This window comes from Poeciliopsis prolifica, unplaced genomic scaffold (assembly GCF_027474105.1).
Source record: "Poeciliopsis prolifica strain line A6 unplaced genomic scaffold, Auburn_PproV2 SCAFFOLD097, whole genome shotgun sequence".
Taxonomy (NCBI): domain Eukaryota; kingdom Metazoa; phylum Chordata; class Actinopteri; order Cyprinodontiformes; family Poeciliidae; genus Poeciliopsis; species Poeciliopsis prolifica.
This window is the reverse complement of record NW_026562472.1, coordinates 337,003-354,190: the sequence shown is the minus strand read 5'-3', so window position 1 is coordinate 354,190 and position 17,188 is coordinate 337,003. Positions and strand designations below refer to the sequence as shown.

The window sequence follows — 17,188 nt, the reverse complement described above, 5'->3', positions numbered from 1 at the left end:
AATGGACTGTGGCTTTTAAATACAGCCATGCTCACCCTGACAGCTGGAATTATGCTCTGCATTTAAATGGAGGTGAAAATGCGCAGAATTGAAATGATCTTCTGGCAACTAGTGAGAGCATTTTTTTTGTCTCACAGCGTTCTACTTGAGCAGCGAAAAAGGAAACTAAATTTAAAAACTGTTTGTTTGACCTGCATAATTTTGGACAAGGCGCCTCAGGGAAGTTCAAACAACCCGCAGACCCCGGTCCAATCTTTTCTCCTGAAAGAGTTCACTTCACAAAAGCAGAATGGTTCATGTCATTCACACTGAGGGTGAACTGCCCTGCACTGCAGGACTTTATTTGCACTTTAATAACACGTTTGAAGCACAGGCAAACATTATAAATTACAGAATAATGAAGTTTCCTCAACAGGTAAGCTGTGTTGCTGTGCAACCAGAAGGTTCTGGGTTCAAATCCTAATGGCGTTTGGATGTTCTCTCTGGGAACTCTGCTTTCTGCTGCAGTCTGAAAACATAACTCTGAATTGACTATTTGTCCTGAGAAAGAGGTCATTTTTTAGACTTTAAATTCAGAAATCTATAAGCATTTTCTTAATATGTGGTAGATTTTTTTTTAACAAACAGCCTAATTTAGGTCAAATGTTTTGGGTCTTCTCCCACTCTTGCTGTATTTTGCTGTGATTTTGTCCCATTCCTCCTGACAGAACTGATGTATTTGAATCAGATTTTCAGCTCTACCAACATATTTTCCATTGTAGCAACATCAGAGCTTTGAAAAAAATAACTATGCTGTTCTTTAACCTCTAATTTGACAGTTTGCTTTTGGTCGTTGTCCATTTGGAAAACCAATCTATGCCCAAGCTTGAACTTCCTGTCTGATAACACTTAGTCATTAATTGAGTAATTATTTGAGTTGAGGGTTTGGAGCATATAAATAATAAACATTAAGCTTTGTTTGGGAAGAAATAAGTCAAACGCGAGTGTTCATTTTTATTCCCAGCATACAAAGTGAGGCGACAGCTTTAGAAGACCCACAGAGCCATAACTTATACTTACAATCTTTAATTAATGACAAAATTACCTCATAAACTGAGCAAACCGCCTGGGTTTTACCGCCTGGGTTTTACAGCTCCCAACGAAGAAGGCCACACAACACCCTCTGTGCATACCCAAGTATGTGTTTTTAATGCCAGACAGCTTCCACAACTAATGCTTGGAGTCGACTGTGATTTGCAAATACAAGGCTTTGAATAGGCCAGCTCTTTAAAGTGAACAAATTACACAAGAAAGAGCAGGTTAAGTAGTTTAACCAATCTGATTTTACAAGGATTTTATTCTGTTTCAAAACTAATGAACATTTTAATAAATGAAACAACTCCGGTTTCTGAACATCGGACAATTATTCCCTCTTGTTTTGGATGTGTGATGACGCGTAACCATGGCAACAGGGGACTCTCTTCTTCTTCTTCTCTTTTTTTTTCTCCACTCCTCAAAAAGCTGCAACAGCAAATTCCAGAAGAAGTTGAAATGGAAGCAACACAGAGAGAGGAGGAGAAACTCAAACTGCGTCGATCATTTGAAGAGGAGCTGCAAAAGCAAATGAGGCGGATTAGCAGTGCTTGCCCACATCCAAGTCATGTCAATGTGGAATATCATCTCTATTCTCTGGAAACTGGACTGTTAGCATGTTGTAACAGTTATACAGCAGCAGTCTTTAGTCAGAGGCACCTTCAGATTCGTTGGAAGACTGACTGCTACTGGAATTCCTTCCTGTTCATACCATTACCATCCACACTGAAAATACTTGGCTACACATAGTATCTCGCAACTTAATCTAATATGTAGGTCTAAAATTCTGCATGTATTAATTATTTATAATAAAATTAAGTTAAATTTAACAATTTAGTTCTCTAATAGAGTTACTGAGTCCAAAATGGGGAACCAATTGAACCTAACAATAAATCCCTATTCCTTATCTTTTAAACCTGACTCTCTCAGTGTCTTTACCTATTTGTACAGCTATTCTATTTTCTAAATACTTTTAAAACATTTTTTTAGGTGCACCATTGGGTTTTACAGTGTTATGACACCATTTAATTTTTCTTTGGGATAAATAAAGTGTTTTTAAATTGAATTTCTGAGGATGCAGGTGTTTGGAAATCTCTCAACCTGCAGAAACACCAGGGAGGCTGTGAGATTTCTTCTTCTACTGAACCAAAAAACAAGAAAGGTCAAATCAAATTTGCTCAAAACCACATAAAGAAAACCCAGAGGTTTGGATTTTGTTCTGTGGATAGAAATGTAACAGTTAAATTATTAAATCTGGATTTCCAGCAAGGTCTCCGACTTTTACTTTTTGCAGTTTTCTAGTGTACGCCAAGAGTGCTTGACAGAAATTTCTCTATAATTCCCACAACTCTGGTCCAGACTTTGCCTTATCTTCCTCAGTTGCTCTCGTTGCATCAATGTGCCGGAGATCTTTGGGGAATTACAGCCGCAAAACCCTTTTTTGACATGTGTCTGGTACATTCTGGGTTGTCATGGACCAGAAAATGAGTTGTTATCCTGAAATACAATCCAGACAGGCTGCTGTAGGTAATAATGTCAAGTAGTCTTATCATTTTGAAATGATCCATCTCTACTATCACGAAGAAACATGATTATTAGAAATGATCTTTTGTAAATGTGTATGATAAAATCAAGACCAGAAAATTGAAAACTAATACATTTTAATTTTTGGTGACTTGGATTTGGTTCCATAATGTTTTCCAGAACTGGTACACTGTAGAAAACACAAAAAAATCTATTTTCATGTATAAATAAATAATGTTACAACATAATAAAGCTCGTCTTTTCCTCTCAGTGTCACCTAGAACACTCTATCCTGGAGGAAAATGCCCACCTCTATAAATGTCCTGATCCCCAATTAGCAGGCAATTATAAATTCATGGATTTAAGAGAGAAAATTACAAACATAAAACTTATTTTTCTTTGATAGCAGTAACTTTTAATGTCTGTCTCTTAATTCCTGGCACAGAGTTATGTCTAAAATAAAGAGCGTTACACTCATACCACAAGTTTTATTAACTATTAGTAGGTGGCTGTTATAACAGTTGGTCATTTCAATCAAAATGACCAAATCAGAAAATAACCAAATAGCTAAAACCAAAAAATAAAAGATATTGTGAGTCAATAAAATGATTGCAGTTCATTCTAAACATGTATGTTTAAGAACCAAGGTTTGTTTTGAGGAATGAACCAAATTAGCTTGAAAGCTAGCAAAGCTGCAGAACAATAGCTGCAAAACTGAAGAAAATAAAAGCATCAGTTTTATAAAACGTTTCAAAAGTGGGGTGGACGGTAAAGGAAAATCTGGACACAGTTTTGCATAAGGCAGATGTTGTGACCTCACATCCTTTATTAGCAAATGAGCTAACAAAGAAAATAAGCCCCACATACAAATATTATTATTATGCTAATGCTGGAGGTGAGCTACAACCTAATGATCTTTAGCATCTTGGTATTAACAGTTATAAAAGATCATTTAGTATGTTTACAGGAACAATGTGGACATATTTAATGCAAATTACCAAGAGGAAATCAGAAATGTTAGTGGGCATCAAATGCTTGAACTACTCAGTGAGAGAGTTTGAATACTTTCACCAGATCCACAGTATTGCACTAGTGTTCATAAAAATAATTGAAACATTTATCTCCATCTTTTATTAATGATTTAAGCAGAAATTGGTGTAAATTACTCCCACTTTTGGTTTCTCCTTCATGTATTTAGTGCAGTTTGCTTTGTAAAAAAATAAAAAATGCCTTATTTTAGTGATTTGTTTTAATAAAGTTTGTTTTGGTAGAGGACTAGAACATGTTTTAAAACATGTATAAAATACTTGCGCCATTGCTAATATGGATTTTTTTAGGTCTTTCTTGGACATCCTAAACAGCCTCCAGCAGACGAACCGAAGCGTTCACACATTTACAGGCAGTTTCCTCTTCTGGTCTGTTTACCACCAGCAGTGATGTTGCTGAGGATCGATGCTGGAGGGGAGCGAGGCGCGAGCGCGCCGGATCGGGAGCGCGCGCATAGGAAGGACCGGGAGGAAGCAGCAGCAGCAGCTCCTCAGTCGCCAGCGGAGTCCAGGACGGCGGATGAACGGAGCAAAGCGAGCATCGTTTTCCCACAGCGGCTTTCCTCCGAGCAGCGCCCCGCAGCCCGAAACCTGCCCGAAAATGATGCTGAAAGCGGCCCTTCTCTTCGGGGTGCTCGTCGGCATCAGTCAAGGTGAGCCGGATGCCAGGAAGCCTTTTGGAGCTTGGTGACTTTGTGGATAAGTTGTGTGCCATTTTGGTCCGCTGCGATAGAGGCGGGGAGAAGTGGGGCTGGATTGTTTAAGTGGACGTTGTTTGGTAGTTGAAGCACGTCTTGCGGGGGGCCAGAATGCTTTCGCCCTGAAAAGGGGGATTATGATGGGGGTCCTTTATAGGAATGGGGAAACCGAGGCTTTTAGACGCAAAGTAAGCGCTCGCGCTGCGTTTCTGCCTCCTTCACATTTTTGCTTCATTTCCTTCAACTTCAGCTGCTTGTATTTGGACCACCGCCTTCCTTTTTCTCTTTTTGCTGCAGACTGTAGATTGAAGATAGCGCTGAAACATCTCCGCATCCCGCACGCGACAGCTCCGCGATGCGGCTTCACGCGCCTCAAAGTTTCGGGCATTTTTTTTTTTTTTAGCAGCTGTTAATTGGTATCCACGCGCACCTGTTCGTGGCTGCTCGTTACCTTGCGCTCGATTAAATGCAGCGCGCGCAGCTGCATCCTTTTGACTTGTCGTGTCTCTAATTATTTGCTGGTCAGTGAAGCCTGAGAAAACGACTAACTCCATGTTTCAAAGCGCAATTAAATAAAGCACAAAACATTCCTTTATATGTATATATTGACAAAAATACTTAAATTGAGTTGGAGGTTTTTGCAGAGGGGTTGCTCTGGTTTCCGGAGCGCGACGGCAGGTGGGGGTAGAGCGCTGCAACGTGCTGCCAAGACTGAAGTCGTGAAAGCTTGTTGCATGCTCATGATGCTGTAAGGCTCAAACTGGGAGCCATAAAGGAGAGAGATATATGCACAACTTTTATTGCTACTTCCTTTGATGACATGCATCCGTTCAACATGTTGAAGGCTTTTCTTTAGGCTTGTCTGTTGTTATGGTTAAGTAAACAGTAATGTGTGCTATTTGGCTTTTTTGTGCTACACCAACAAAAACAAGCAAATAATTGTGAAGAGTGTCATATTTCTGCCAGTGTGGCTCATCTGTAGGCTACAATTAATCAAGGTCAGTTGGATTGCATCTATTTTCAGGTCTTGCTTTAGAGCAGGTGTCAAACCCGAGGCTCAGGGGCCAAATCTGGCCCGCTGTAGTTTTTTTATATGGCCCTCTAAACTCCCAATTACATCAATAAGTTCCTCCAGTTTTTCACAAATAGGCAAAATCTACAGATCCCCATGTTTCTTTTCTTTAAGAAAATCTTAATTACTGATATTTTAACAGTTTAATGGTTTTATCAGTACATTCTGACACAACCGGCCCTTTAAGAACATTCAGATTTTTGACATGGTCCGAAATGAAACTTCTCATTTGGAGACTTAAGATTGAAGTCCGGGTTTTGACTGGGCCATTCTAACAGCGGATTGTTATGTTATTTAACCTCCACTGCAGTTTTTGGAAGATTTTTTTATTGTGGATTTCTCATCTTATTATTTATAATTTATCAGAATAATATTTAGATATTTTGTTGTCATGATGTTTTTTTTAAAAAGCCAAACTGTCCATATTGTGACGTTTTATTGATAAGTCATTCATCCATAATTCAGCTCTACATAAGTTTCTTTAAATTCCAACTTTGCTGGACCTGCTGAGGAAAAGATCCCCTCAGCATGATGCTGCCACTGGTACCAGAATCAGCTGACCAGTGGGGAACAGTTTGTTTTAAATTTTGTTATTACAGGATTGTTGAAGCTCATATATATTTATGAATGTAGATTTTTTGTGTGTTGGGCAAAAATTGTTTTTTGCCAACATCTTCACTGTGTTTTGAGGCAGTTGATGCTACTGCTAACTAGCGGCTAGTATATTCTTATTAGCTGGACTGTAAGGTATGGCTGAAAAACTTATCAGTGGATATTGATAAGTATTGATTTTTTGTGTCATAAGTAAATGAACTGGTAGTGAAAACCCTCCTGTCTCATCCAGTTCTCACTCCATTGTGTTTTTTTTAAGCAGTGAAACTTTAAACTGCTGCTGCGCAAGTTACTCAACATGTTGTTGCTAGGAAACCAAAGAGGAAGTGAGTTGCTAGGCAACCAAAGAGGAAGTAAGTTACTAGGTAACCAATTAGTGAGTGAATTGGTTGACTCCACCAAACTTGCTTAGCTAGCTGTGAGAGGTTGAGTTGCTAACGTCTTCCCTCTGCCTACATTTCCCAAAATGCCAAGTGGTTCTGGATTGGAGTCCAATATGTATTACGCACATTGAATATTTCATCAGATGTATTTTGTATTGATATTGATCACGTGTCGTTTACGACATGTTATTGATTTATTATCCAGCCCTTCATGCTAGCAAGCTAGCTAGCTAGCTAGCTTTTGTGTCACAGAGCTCGACACACAGGGAGTGACGAATGATGGCGACAGGCAAAGGTCAAGGGTGAAAACCAACACCAAGGAATTTGTAGCGACGACGGCAACAAAAGTTGAACATTTTCTCAACTTCTTCTCAGGACATTTCAGTGGTCTTCATTATGCTGTTTATTATTATATTAGAGAATGCAGTTCATCTGGATTTATACCGAGATTAAATCACATACAGATGGGTTATATAATGTCTTAATTCAGGCTATTTTATTGATATTTGTACATAGACTTTTTACTATTCTACTGGTGTTGTGTAATTCTCTTTAAATGTTCTTTTTCTCCCACCTTCCTGCAAGGAACAGTTCCTTAAGGCGATAATAATAAATTCGTTATGATACATTCTGGAGTTCAAGAAAAGATATTTGTACTTGTGCAACTTCCTGCATCACTTGGTAACCGGTGAACTTAAAACGTAGCGAAGGAGAAGAAGAAGCATTTACAGTCTGGTTGCTGCTTCATTCATTATTAAATTCTGACATTGAACAAAGAGATGCCACTATTTTAAGTTTTCCCTTGAATATTCACGGGTTTGTTACTGGTTCTTCGTTGCAGGGGTGTTACATCACCCACCAACCAATTTCCATTCTTATCGAGCTTTTTCTGATAGCAAAGTCAACTCAGTCTGACCCAGCCGACGACACACGGCTCGCTGTAATGGGAGTAATGAGGGATCTTTGCAGTGAAGCGCTGAGTTGTAGCGGATCTTTTATCAGTGTGAGGTTCTGGATCCGACATTGAACCAGGTGCTTCTGGCGCCTAAACACCGTTTTATCCCCTCTGGCTCCAGAAGGAACAACATTTGCTTGTGAACTCCCAGCTCTCCGTCTCTTTCCCCGCATCCTTGAAGGTTTATGTATTTGGCTGCTGCAGATGCTTAGCACAATGAATTATATGCTTGCTTGGGCTCACCCGGGACTCGCCGATGTGATGTTAAGTGGCGTAATTAAGATATTTCGCTGTATCTCTTGGGGATGTTGGTGGTGTCTGAGGCTAAGGGTTTAAAAGATTTATACCAACGTGCTTCAGTGTGCCTCATTACACCCGGAGCAAAGACTTCACCGTGTATCAGGTTTATATTTTATCTACATGCTCACATTAGCAAGCAGGAACACAAAAAGTGGCACAACCTTTTGATACTCAGATGTGCATTTTTAAAGTAACAGCATCATGTAAAATGAATGTGTTTGAGCTTTACAGCATCTGGAGTTTTGCCTTGATTCTTTCATGCATGTTTGAGAAACCCTTTAATCTCCATTGCAACCATTCAGCTGGCGTTGGACTTCGTCCCGCCTTTGAAGCTCCTCTGAGTTTACAAGCTTCAGGTTCACAGAGGAGTTCCTTCAGACTAGCCTGCTGCAATTGGCAAACACCTGGTGGAGCAGCGCATCTCGTTATAGGAGCGACTCTCAGATTAACGCTGCTAAAAACGTCTGTAAAGGATTAATAGAGCAGCCATGTTGGAATTACTTCCTGAAGGCGGAGTTTCAGAAAGAACAGGAGTTTTTAAAGAGATTTATACCAATTTCAAGGTGATAAATTACAAAATAAAATCTCTATTAAGTCAGATTTGAGTTGAATAGAAACATAGTTACTTGATTGCACTATAACAAGTGTCAAACTCAAGACCTGCAGCATCACCATAACTTTTTATGTGGCCCTCGAAACTCCAAATTACATCAATAAGTTCCTCTAGTTTTCTGGAAATATGTAGAATTCACACAAAATCAACAAACCCCCAATTTTTCTGATTTTTACAGCAGATTTTTCTCAAAATTGGCCAAAAACATTGGATTTAAGTGACTGCAGTTCAGTTAAAATCTTTGATCAATACAGTGATGAATAAAAACTGACATTTAATGTCATACAAATAAAATTCTGTGATTTAAAAGCACAAAAACAAAATCAAATCAGTGTGAAAAGATGATCAATATTATTAAATTTTAAGAAATGCTATTTATTGGTGATATTTTTATTAATACAGTCAGGCACAACCGGCCCTTTAAGAACAATCAGAAAAACACTCCTGCTGTATGTAGCTGGAAAATCCACAACACTGACTCTTTTAAAAAGTTGAGATTTAATTCTTCTCACACCTCCTAGCATCACCCAAAGCAAATCACAAGTTCCTCTTTCAGCTCCGCGGCGCCCCTCGCAGAGCGAATGCAGCGCTGCGTGATTAGATTAATGGAAAAAAGGAGAGATGTAAAGAGCCAGCACATATATGGGAATGCGATCACTCCCTGGAGGCAGCTGTGCATGCAGGCATCAATTTAAGCAGCGACCAGAGTCAGCAGGGCCCCGCGGTTGTACAAAGGCCAATCTCTGTGTTATAGATATGCTGTTTATTTGCCTGCAAGCTTTTGATTCCCCGTGTTTGCCCTTCAGCACTCGAGGCGCCGCGTTCTGGCCTCAGCTTTGAATAATCGAGCCGAGACTCTAAACACCTGGATGTCTGAGGAACGACAACTTGGCGAATGAGAAAAAGGTTTTCTAACGTCTACATCTGCATTTTGTGCCTGTTTGAAATTATTGTTTGATTATTAATGAATGAGCTGTTGGCAAACTTCACTGAAACTCATTTGAGCTTTTTCAGGCTGTTTGACTGAAAATGGAAACAAATTAAAGTAATTTCTTCATAAAACATCAGATTATTGGTTAAAAATGATCAAATAAGCAAAGCAGCAAGACTAATGGGAATAAAGCTGCAGAACATCCTCACTCAGGAAATATAGTAAACCTGATATGTTGTCAGGTTCTGCGCTAGCGCTAAGACTATTGACCCTTCTAGACGACAATCCAGCCAAATTTGCAGTAACTCTGCCACACTTTGCACTATCTGGAGAATCTGAAAGGGGAAACGTTGCGCTTTCCAGCCAATATCTGGTTATTACGGTAATTTCTCTCCTTCTTTAGCAGGAAATGAAATGAATCTGAGGAAACATTCTTTTAATAGATGCTAAATTGCTTGCTAGATTTTGAAAATTCCAGTTTTTATGTGTAAATCAGCAGAAATGTATTTACTGACAGGACATTTAAAGAACTTAATACAATTAAAATACACAAAAATATCCAGGCGGAGATTTGAAACTTGGGTTAAGGTATATTTGGTAATTGATCTTTCTCAATTATTCTCCAGAGGTTTCTGCCTTTTCTGCTTGACTTAACTTCATTACAGACTGGTCTGATAATTATTTTTTGGAAAAATCAATCAATAATTGGACATTAGAAGGTATTTAATAGGAGTTTTTTTGTTGTTTTTGTTTTTACAGTGTTTTAAGCTAAAATGTTTGTATTTTTTGCCCAGTTTTGACTTAATTATTTCTGAGTGTTGCTGTTTCACCAAGTGGACTTGTCCTTGAGTCTATATACTCCAGCTAACGACTAATTTATTGCTAGTTTCAACATGATTAATCTTCATTTCTTGCCTTTAGGCAGTGGAGAAACAGTAGATTTTGAGATTCCTCCTCATCAATATGGACTCAAACCTCTTCAGGAATGTTTCTCACACGTAGTTCAATCAATGCAAATTTACCTAAAAGCTCCTCTTCACACCAGCTGCTAGTAGTTTGACGCAGCAATCGGCTCCTACATTCATCTGCAAGACAGCTCTCTAAAGCGTTATGGTGTTTTGGTTCCCTGTTGCTTTGAAACATCAATTGTTAAGATTTATTCTCTCAAAATACATCATCAATTAGAGATGTACTCCATTATATTTATGTTTAGTTGATGAATTATTGGTATTTTGGGCTTGAAAGCAACTGAAGTCGGGGCAAAAGTGCTGAATTAACGAGTATTTTATAAAATGCTGGGTTTATTTGTGGTGCAGAGGGAATAAACAGCAGCATGTTCAATAATACCTTCTGCCAAACTTGTTTCATTTTCTTCTGAATTACCCATTTTTGTCATTGAAGTGACTAATGTGCTCCTCAGGGAGTCTCTTCCAAGTAGAAGACAAGAAAACGCAGATAGACTGATCAGTTGGGGTCCGTGTGCGAGGAGGAGTCTTGCATCGCTCATTAAATCCTACATTGTGAATCCCAGAAAGGGAAAATTAGAGCAGTGAGAAGATTTGTACAGAGAGAGGAAGACAGGATGAGATTATGTTTAAAAATTCATTCAATTCGAGGGAATCTGATTGCATCTAGTTAAATTGCATCGGCAGAAATTGAATCAAACTCAATGTAGTCGCACTGTGCCAAAATTAATAAAATGTAATTGAATCCTGTCGAGTAGGAATCAAATTAAGCCAGAGTGACGTGATTGGAGGAGGCAGCTGCAGCATATTGCAGTTTGCTCCTTTGAGCTTGTCTGCAGTTGCACATTAGTTCGCCGCTGCCCGAGCAGGAGACCCCTTGGCTTCTGCTCGCGTCTGTCCTGCCAGTCTAAATGCCAGTCTAACTAGCAGGCTAATAGGCACAGCTAGGATGCCAAGGTGACAACAGAACCAGTGGGCACGCTGGCTCGCTGACAGATGGATGGTGGGGGGAAGTGGTTTCCACTCTCCCACTCTGTTGCTCACTTTCCTCTGTAGCTCAGGCATTCGCTTACTTCACAGGCTGCTTCTCCAAAGCGCTTCCTCTCAGGGGACGCAGCACTGTTGGTCTGAGGCTTACTTTTGGGTTTGGGCACTGGCAGGCATGATTAAGCGACGAACAGAGGGATCAGAAAAAATGGCAGCATAGCCTCGGAACCACTCCAGTTTGCTTTGTGTGTACGGAGTGACCCACTTCTTCTATATTAATAAGAAGCCTTCGGGTTTCGCTTCAGAGTGGGCTGACATGAGTCATACCTGGAAGTTAATTGCACAAAAATCATTTTTATGATATCATTCTTTTATAAACAAATAAAAACAGAAGCAGGCAGTCTGCTTCTTTTTTTATTTGGTCTGCCTGCCAGGATTGACCTAAACAAAATCATTTTTCAGTGTTTGGGGAACTAAAGGATGGTATACCATGTCACATAAACACCATGCTGTGTTATACAAGTTCTTAAATCTGATCTTCATGCCAGTTTTACACATTTTAATTAGAGTCAACTACCCTTTGAATGAAATTTTGCTGCCATCGTGGTCAACTGAGCAACTTTTCAGATTCCTGCTAGTGACTTTGAGAAAATGAGCAGCAAATTTAGTGTTGCTGTTTTTTGAGACTTTTGCCAAGTACCAGAAAATCATGTACTGTGCCAGAAGCCCTTCCCATGATGCAAAGCGCTCACGCGTGAGCGAGTCCTCATGGCTGGGAGTCCTTCAGCCACACACTGAAAGCATTGATATGAGAACATGCTAATGTTAGCTGAAAACACTCTGAACATGCTAACATTAGCTGAGAACATTGTGAGCATGCTAATGTGAAATGAAACACTAATGTGAGAACATGCTAATGTTAGCTGAAAATACTAATATGTGCTCATGCTAGCATTAGCTGAAAACACTTGTGTTAGCATGCTAATGTTAGACGACAATACTAATTTTGAGCTTGCTGAAAATGATAACGTGTGAAAATGCTCTATGATCATGCTAATGTTAGCTGAAATCTCTGTCAGCATGCTAAAATTTGGGCCAAATGCCCCTTAGTACATTATGATTCATGGTAAGTGAGCATTTTTAGCTAATATTAGTGCACCATGTTTGGTCAGCTTACCTGTAGTTCTGGGGATTTTCACAGGCTAACCTTATCCCTGCTAATGTTAACAGAAACACAGATGTTGTTATGGTAACTCTGAGTTTTTTATGCTCTCTTGACTCAGGCTCTGGGTCATTTTGGTTTATTTGGTTGCTACGCTAGTTGTACCAATAACGCATTAATTTTTGATGTGCTATTGAGTCTGTGAAAGGTAAAAGCTGCACTGAAGAAATAGTCTGATTGCAGAGTCAATAGTTGAAAGTTTGTTTTGGTAATTTCAGTTGTGAAAGTTGATATTGAACCGAGTGTTAAGGGAAAAAGGTGTGAAGTGGTGTTAAATTAACTGTGATGTTTGTGTGGGAGCAGTAAACCTGCTGGCATCCTATTGATTTCTGCAGCCAGACTCTATGATTACCACTGACATTGCTAATGAGCACCTGGACAAAAAGAGCACAACAGTCTAAGAATCCTGAGCTGTTAAACGTAACATTAAGTTGTGTTTTTGACATGAAAAATGTTTTAATTAAAGGGTTTTAGAGCTGGCAGGAGCTCTTGGTAATTACTGCTTTATCCTTATCACATAATTGTAAGAATTGTTTACTTTTTTACAGTCAATCTGGTTTTAAGTGGAAACATTAGCACTTGACAGGATGTTCTAGCAGGAGAAAACAGAAATAAATGTGATCTTCTGTAAGTCAGAGATGCCACGATGTGTGCCAGGAACTGGGAAAAACAAATTACCTGACAAGTTAACAAGCTCATAGCCTGGCTAGTCAAGCAGAGTTAAACTGATCAATAAAGTATTATTGCATTTTCAAGTGAGAAGGTCAAAAACATTTTTAAGTAAGGTTGGTGTTAAATTGATGTATGGCTTATTGATGAAATGGTTATGTTAAGGACATTTTTCTTGAGTTTGACAGATGAAACTGCTCATGTATTTCTTTTCATGCATTGCTGCTCCTGTTTCAACGCCTCATGCAAGTAAACTTAGAAAGTGGATTGAAAAGCTGATAAAATGAGGCTCTTTCTCTTGAAAAAGACCTTTGTTTGGTGTTTTTTCATGCAATAAATGCTAATTACTCTCAAATAACACAGCTTTTTTGCTACAAGGCGAAAGATAAAGTTTGGATGATGAGGCTTTTGTATGGACTCATACGAATCGTAGAAAAGCGCGGCTGGATGATGGATTAATACACAGCTGAAGGTAATAACAGTGAAACACAGAAGCATAATGAAGAGAAGCTAGTTGTTGACAGCAGAAGAACAACATTTATCAAGCAGAGGCAGCTGGATTTAGGCCTTTTGCTTCTGCTTGATACCATTTATCACAAACGTGGACAAAAACTACAAGAATCGTTCACAGATCAGGAGGAAGTGAGTCAGATTTCCACTAATACCTAAAGGAAATGTGAAAAAATCAATTTGGTAATGTTTGTTTTCGGAAAACATTTTGATTCAGGAAGCAACAATCACTCTTTGAATCAGTAATTAAGGTATTTAATCTCTTCATCAGCTTTGTTGTGAAGCAGATGCTAATGTTAGGTCTCTTAGCGGCTAATTGTTAGCCAGGGCATGCTAACAGCATGTGCAAAGTTTGTCTCTCTGTCACTGTTTCTTTTCTTGCTTAAGACCTAAAATGTTGCTACATAAAACTGCTTAGATTAAATTTTAGCTAATTCGCAGCTGCAGCTGCTAGTCTGAATGGAAAATATCTCTGAATTTTAACCTTTGAACTGGAAATGATTCCATCCAGAACCTTCCAGATTTGTACAAACATGGAAAAAATACAAATGATCTTCAAGTTTTTTACTATTGGATGGAAAAGTCTGTATTTTTGTGTTTAATTAGGGCCAAAAAGGGTTTCCTGAATGTGTGAAGCAAGGATTTTTGGTACAGTTGAAGATATATCCTGATGTATTTTTAACTAAAACCTCATTCAGTCAAGATCTCAGGAAGCTTGGTTGACTTTAATAAAGAGAATCTAGTGTCTTCATGTGAAAAAAGGTTTTTTTCAAACATCTGCAGGCTGAAACTAAGGAGCTCTGTTATCTTGTGCCATCAGACGAACAGAAATGAGTTGAGAGGAAAGGGAATTCACCATATTCCTCCTGCACTCAGACTGGAGATACTGTGATAACCTGGTTAGGTTGAAAACCTTCTTTTACAAAAATCTATTTATTACATCAGATCTTAGAGTAAAGTTGCGTTCCTTGCTCTTGTTATTCTGGTTTTCCTCTGGGTTTAAACTGTCTGCAGCTCCACTCTGTTGGTTTCTGTCCACCATAAGTCCTTATGTCCGTTTATTTGCTTGTTTCAGCTCTCCAGCTCTCGTTCCAGCTGGTTAATTAAACCAAATTGTGATTGATAGACTCTCAGCTGAATAGCTTGCTGTCGTTGTTGACCCGATCAAGGAGATCCTGCCAATCATTTTGTGACTGTGCCTTTGTGGTGGCTGGATGCAAAGACCCAAGAGGGCGCTCTGTGTCGCTCACTCTGCTGCTTCCCAGCACTAATATCCCATCAGCTTGTGTCCTTGCAGGATTGGTTTTGTTAAGAACTGATGCAGAAACCGCCTTGAAGAAATTGCGCCTCTCAGATTTCCTTCCCGGTGGCCTGGTATCTTTATTTATAGGAGGCAGCGGCTGATGAGGGATAGATGAGACGGAGTGAGTGATAAATGATGGTGAGACGGAGGAGGGGAAGAGGAAGGACACTTGAGATGTGGTCGAGACGCTGCAGAAGAGCGAGGCCAAACAGTCTTTGCTCTCCTGATTGCCTCTTCACGCCAGACAATCTTCAAACAGAATTTCCTAATGCCGTACGGGTTGGCATATGTTTGTTACCATCCGCTTCAGTTTGATTCCTCTTTCTTCCAATCTCCTTTCTCTTTCATTTCTCCCTCTCTTCATGAGCCAGCTCCGTTTTTCTCCCATTCAAGTCTCAGGATAAAACATCCTTTCTTTTCTTGATGCAGGTAGCTTCCCAAGCAGCGTATCTGCTCAAAGTTATTTTCTGGGAACACTAATGATGTGTTTGTCTTCTTCTGGCTCGATGTATTTATTAGCAGTTCTGGATTTTATGTTATCTTTGCTAGGTTTTTCCCAGAAAACTTGCTAAGTTGGGCAGAAAGGGAGTCATTCATCCAGCAGCCTGTCGTGTTTTTGAGTAAAAAATGTTTAAAGTTGACAGGAAATTTAAAAAATATCCATCCATCCATTTTATTCCGCTTTATCTGGGGTCGGGTCGCGGGGGTATAACTCAAACGCAGCTCCGGCGCATTAGGTCTGCCGGTTTTCCACTGCTGGAAAAGACAAGTATTATGCATTCTTGTTGGTTGTACAGGAGGCACCGTTTCTGCTTTTCAAAGGTGTATAGTTGAGCATGTGTTTTCAGCCAGCAGTTTTATATGGATTTCAATGACAAAATGCTCTAAAAAGTTCAAGATATACAGAATTAACATGACAAAATCTAATTATCTAAGAAAGATTTTGTGAAAACAACATTTTGTAGCCCATAGAATAATCCTAATCTGTTCAAAGAAGTATAACAGGTCACCTTTTGGATAATATTTGCTTCAAAGTTCAAAGAATCTGCTGCAGTTCAGATCCTATCTTAACTTAGAGAATAAAATAAGTCCAGCTGTTCGTTTAGCTTTATCTTCACCACATCTTTGTTGTTTCCTGACAAACAGTGAAGCAGAAATAAGACTCCCAGAGAGATTTGCTAGATGTTGGTTGGTGTTGGCCGTCCTTTCATGTGCCTGTGTAGCTCCAGGGCCTGAGTCTGCAGAGAGTCTTGTGATCGTGTTCATTTACACCTGCTTTTGTAACAGAGTCTTGTTTTGTACTGTGAAACTACAGCTACGGCAGCCAGGAGGAGTTAATCAGTTCCATGTTATGCAGAATCCCCAAACTCACGGTGCCAGTTTTGATTCACAGAAGGGGAACAGAGGTTCTGTTGGATCCAATTTTGGCAGCCGTTCCCAGCAGGTTTCCTCTTGTTAGCTTCAAACCACTCTTGTGGTCATACTTCAACAACACTTCCAGGACTTTGCAGCAGAAATAGATTAGATTTCCCCGACCTTGCCGTGTTGCAGGAACAGGATGAATTCCAGCTAACTAAAACCGGTTTATTGCTCCAGAACCCAAGATTACTTTTATTTCACGCTGCTTTTTCAGCCAACCTGTAGCGTCTGCAGCGGGCGAGCGCAGGAATGATAGATCGTCTCGGCACTTGAAGCGAAAGCCACGGCCTCGGATGCGGAGAAACATTGGGGCGCAGCTTGCTCAGTCAATAAGCAGGGAGAGGCTTAGCTTGGTGCTGTAAGGGGGAATGGAGCGGCGGTGGCAGCTTTCTCCCCGAGGAGGCGGCCTGAGCCACAAATTAATAGAGCGCTCCCACATGATCGGGGACTTTCATTTGGAACCGTCACGCTACATAAAGCCCCACAGAAATGAGGAGTTCACAGAGGTCCCTTCCCACTTCCCCGAGGGTCTACATAACCTGTGTGATTGTAACACTCAGCCCACCGCTGTCCCACCTCTGCGCTTCCTGTAAAACACAAAGCCTGAGCCGTCTTCAATTACCACAACGCATTATCTGCTTTCTTCTCTTTCAGAGAGCTTTTGTTTTGCACGTGTGATTGTTAATAATCCAACAGTCAGCCAAGCAGCTCTAAACAACTAATTTCAGCTCTCTCTGGCGTAATAAGAATCAAGAACAACCCTCAAATGTAAGAGAGTGCTTAATTTGATTCTGCAGTCGTGGTTTAATGCAACCGCAGCATATCAGTGTTTTATTTTACATATTTGACAGCAGCGTGAAATTCTTGGTGACAAACATGGCGAGCGCGTTGCCCCCGGGGGCCGCTTT

At 39.9% G+C, this 17,188-nt stretch overlaps 1 protein-coding gene across 1 annotated transcript in view; it reads left to right on the top strand.

Moving 5' to 3' along the window:
- The window catches only part of LOC129353813 (neural cell adhesion molecule 2-like), a 269,675-nt gene that overhangs the window by 38,286 nt on the left and 214,201 nt on the right, over positions 1–17,188 (top strand). Inside the window, 1 exon segment of the mRNA XM_055023258.1 lies at positions 4,027–4,294. Coding sequence (XP_054879233.1) covers positions 4,048–4,294 — 247 coding nt within the window. The 5' untranslated portion in view covers positions 4,027–4,047.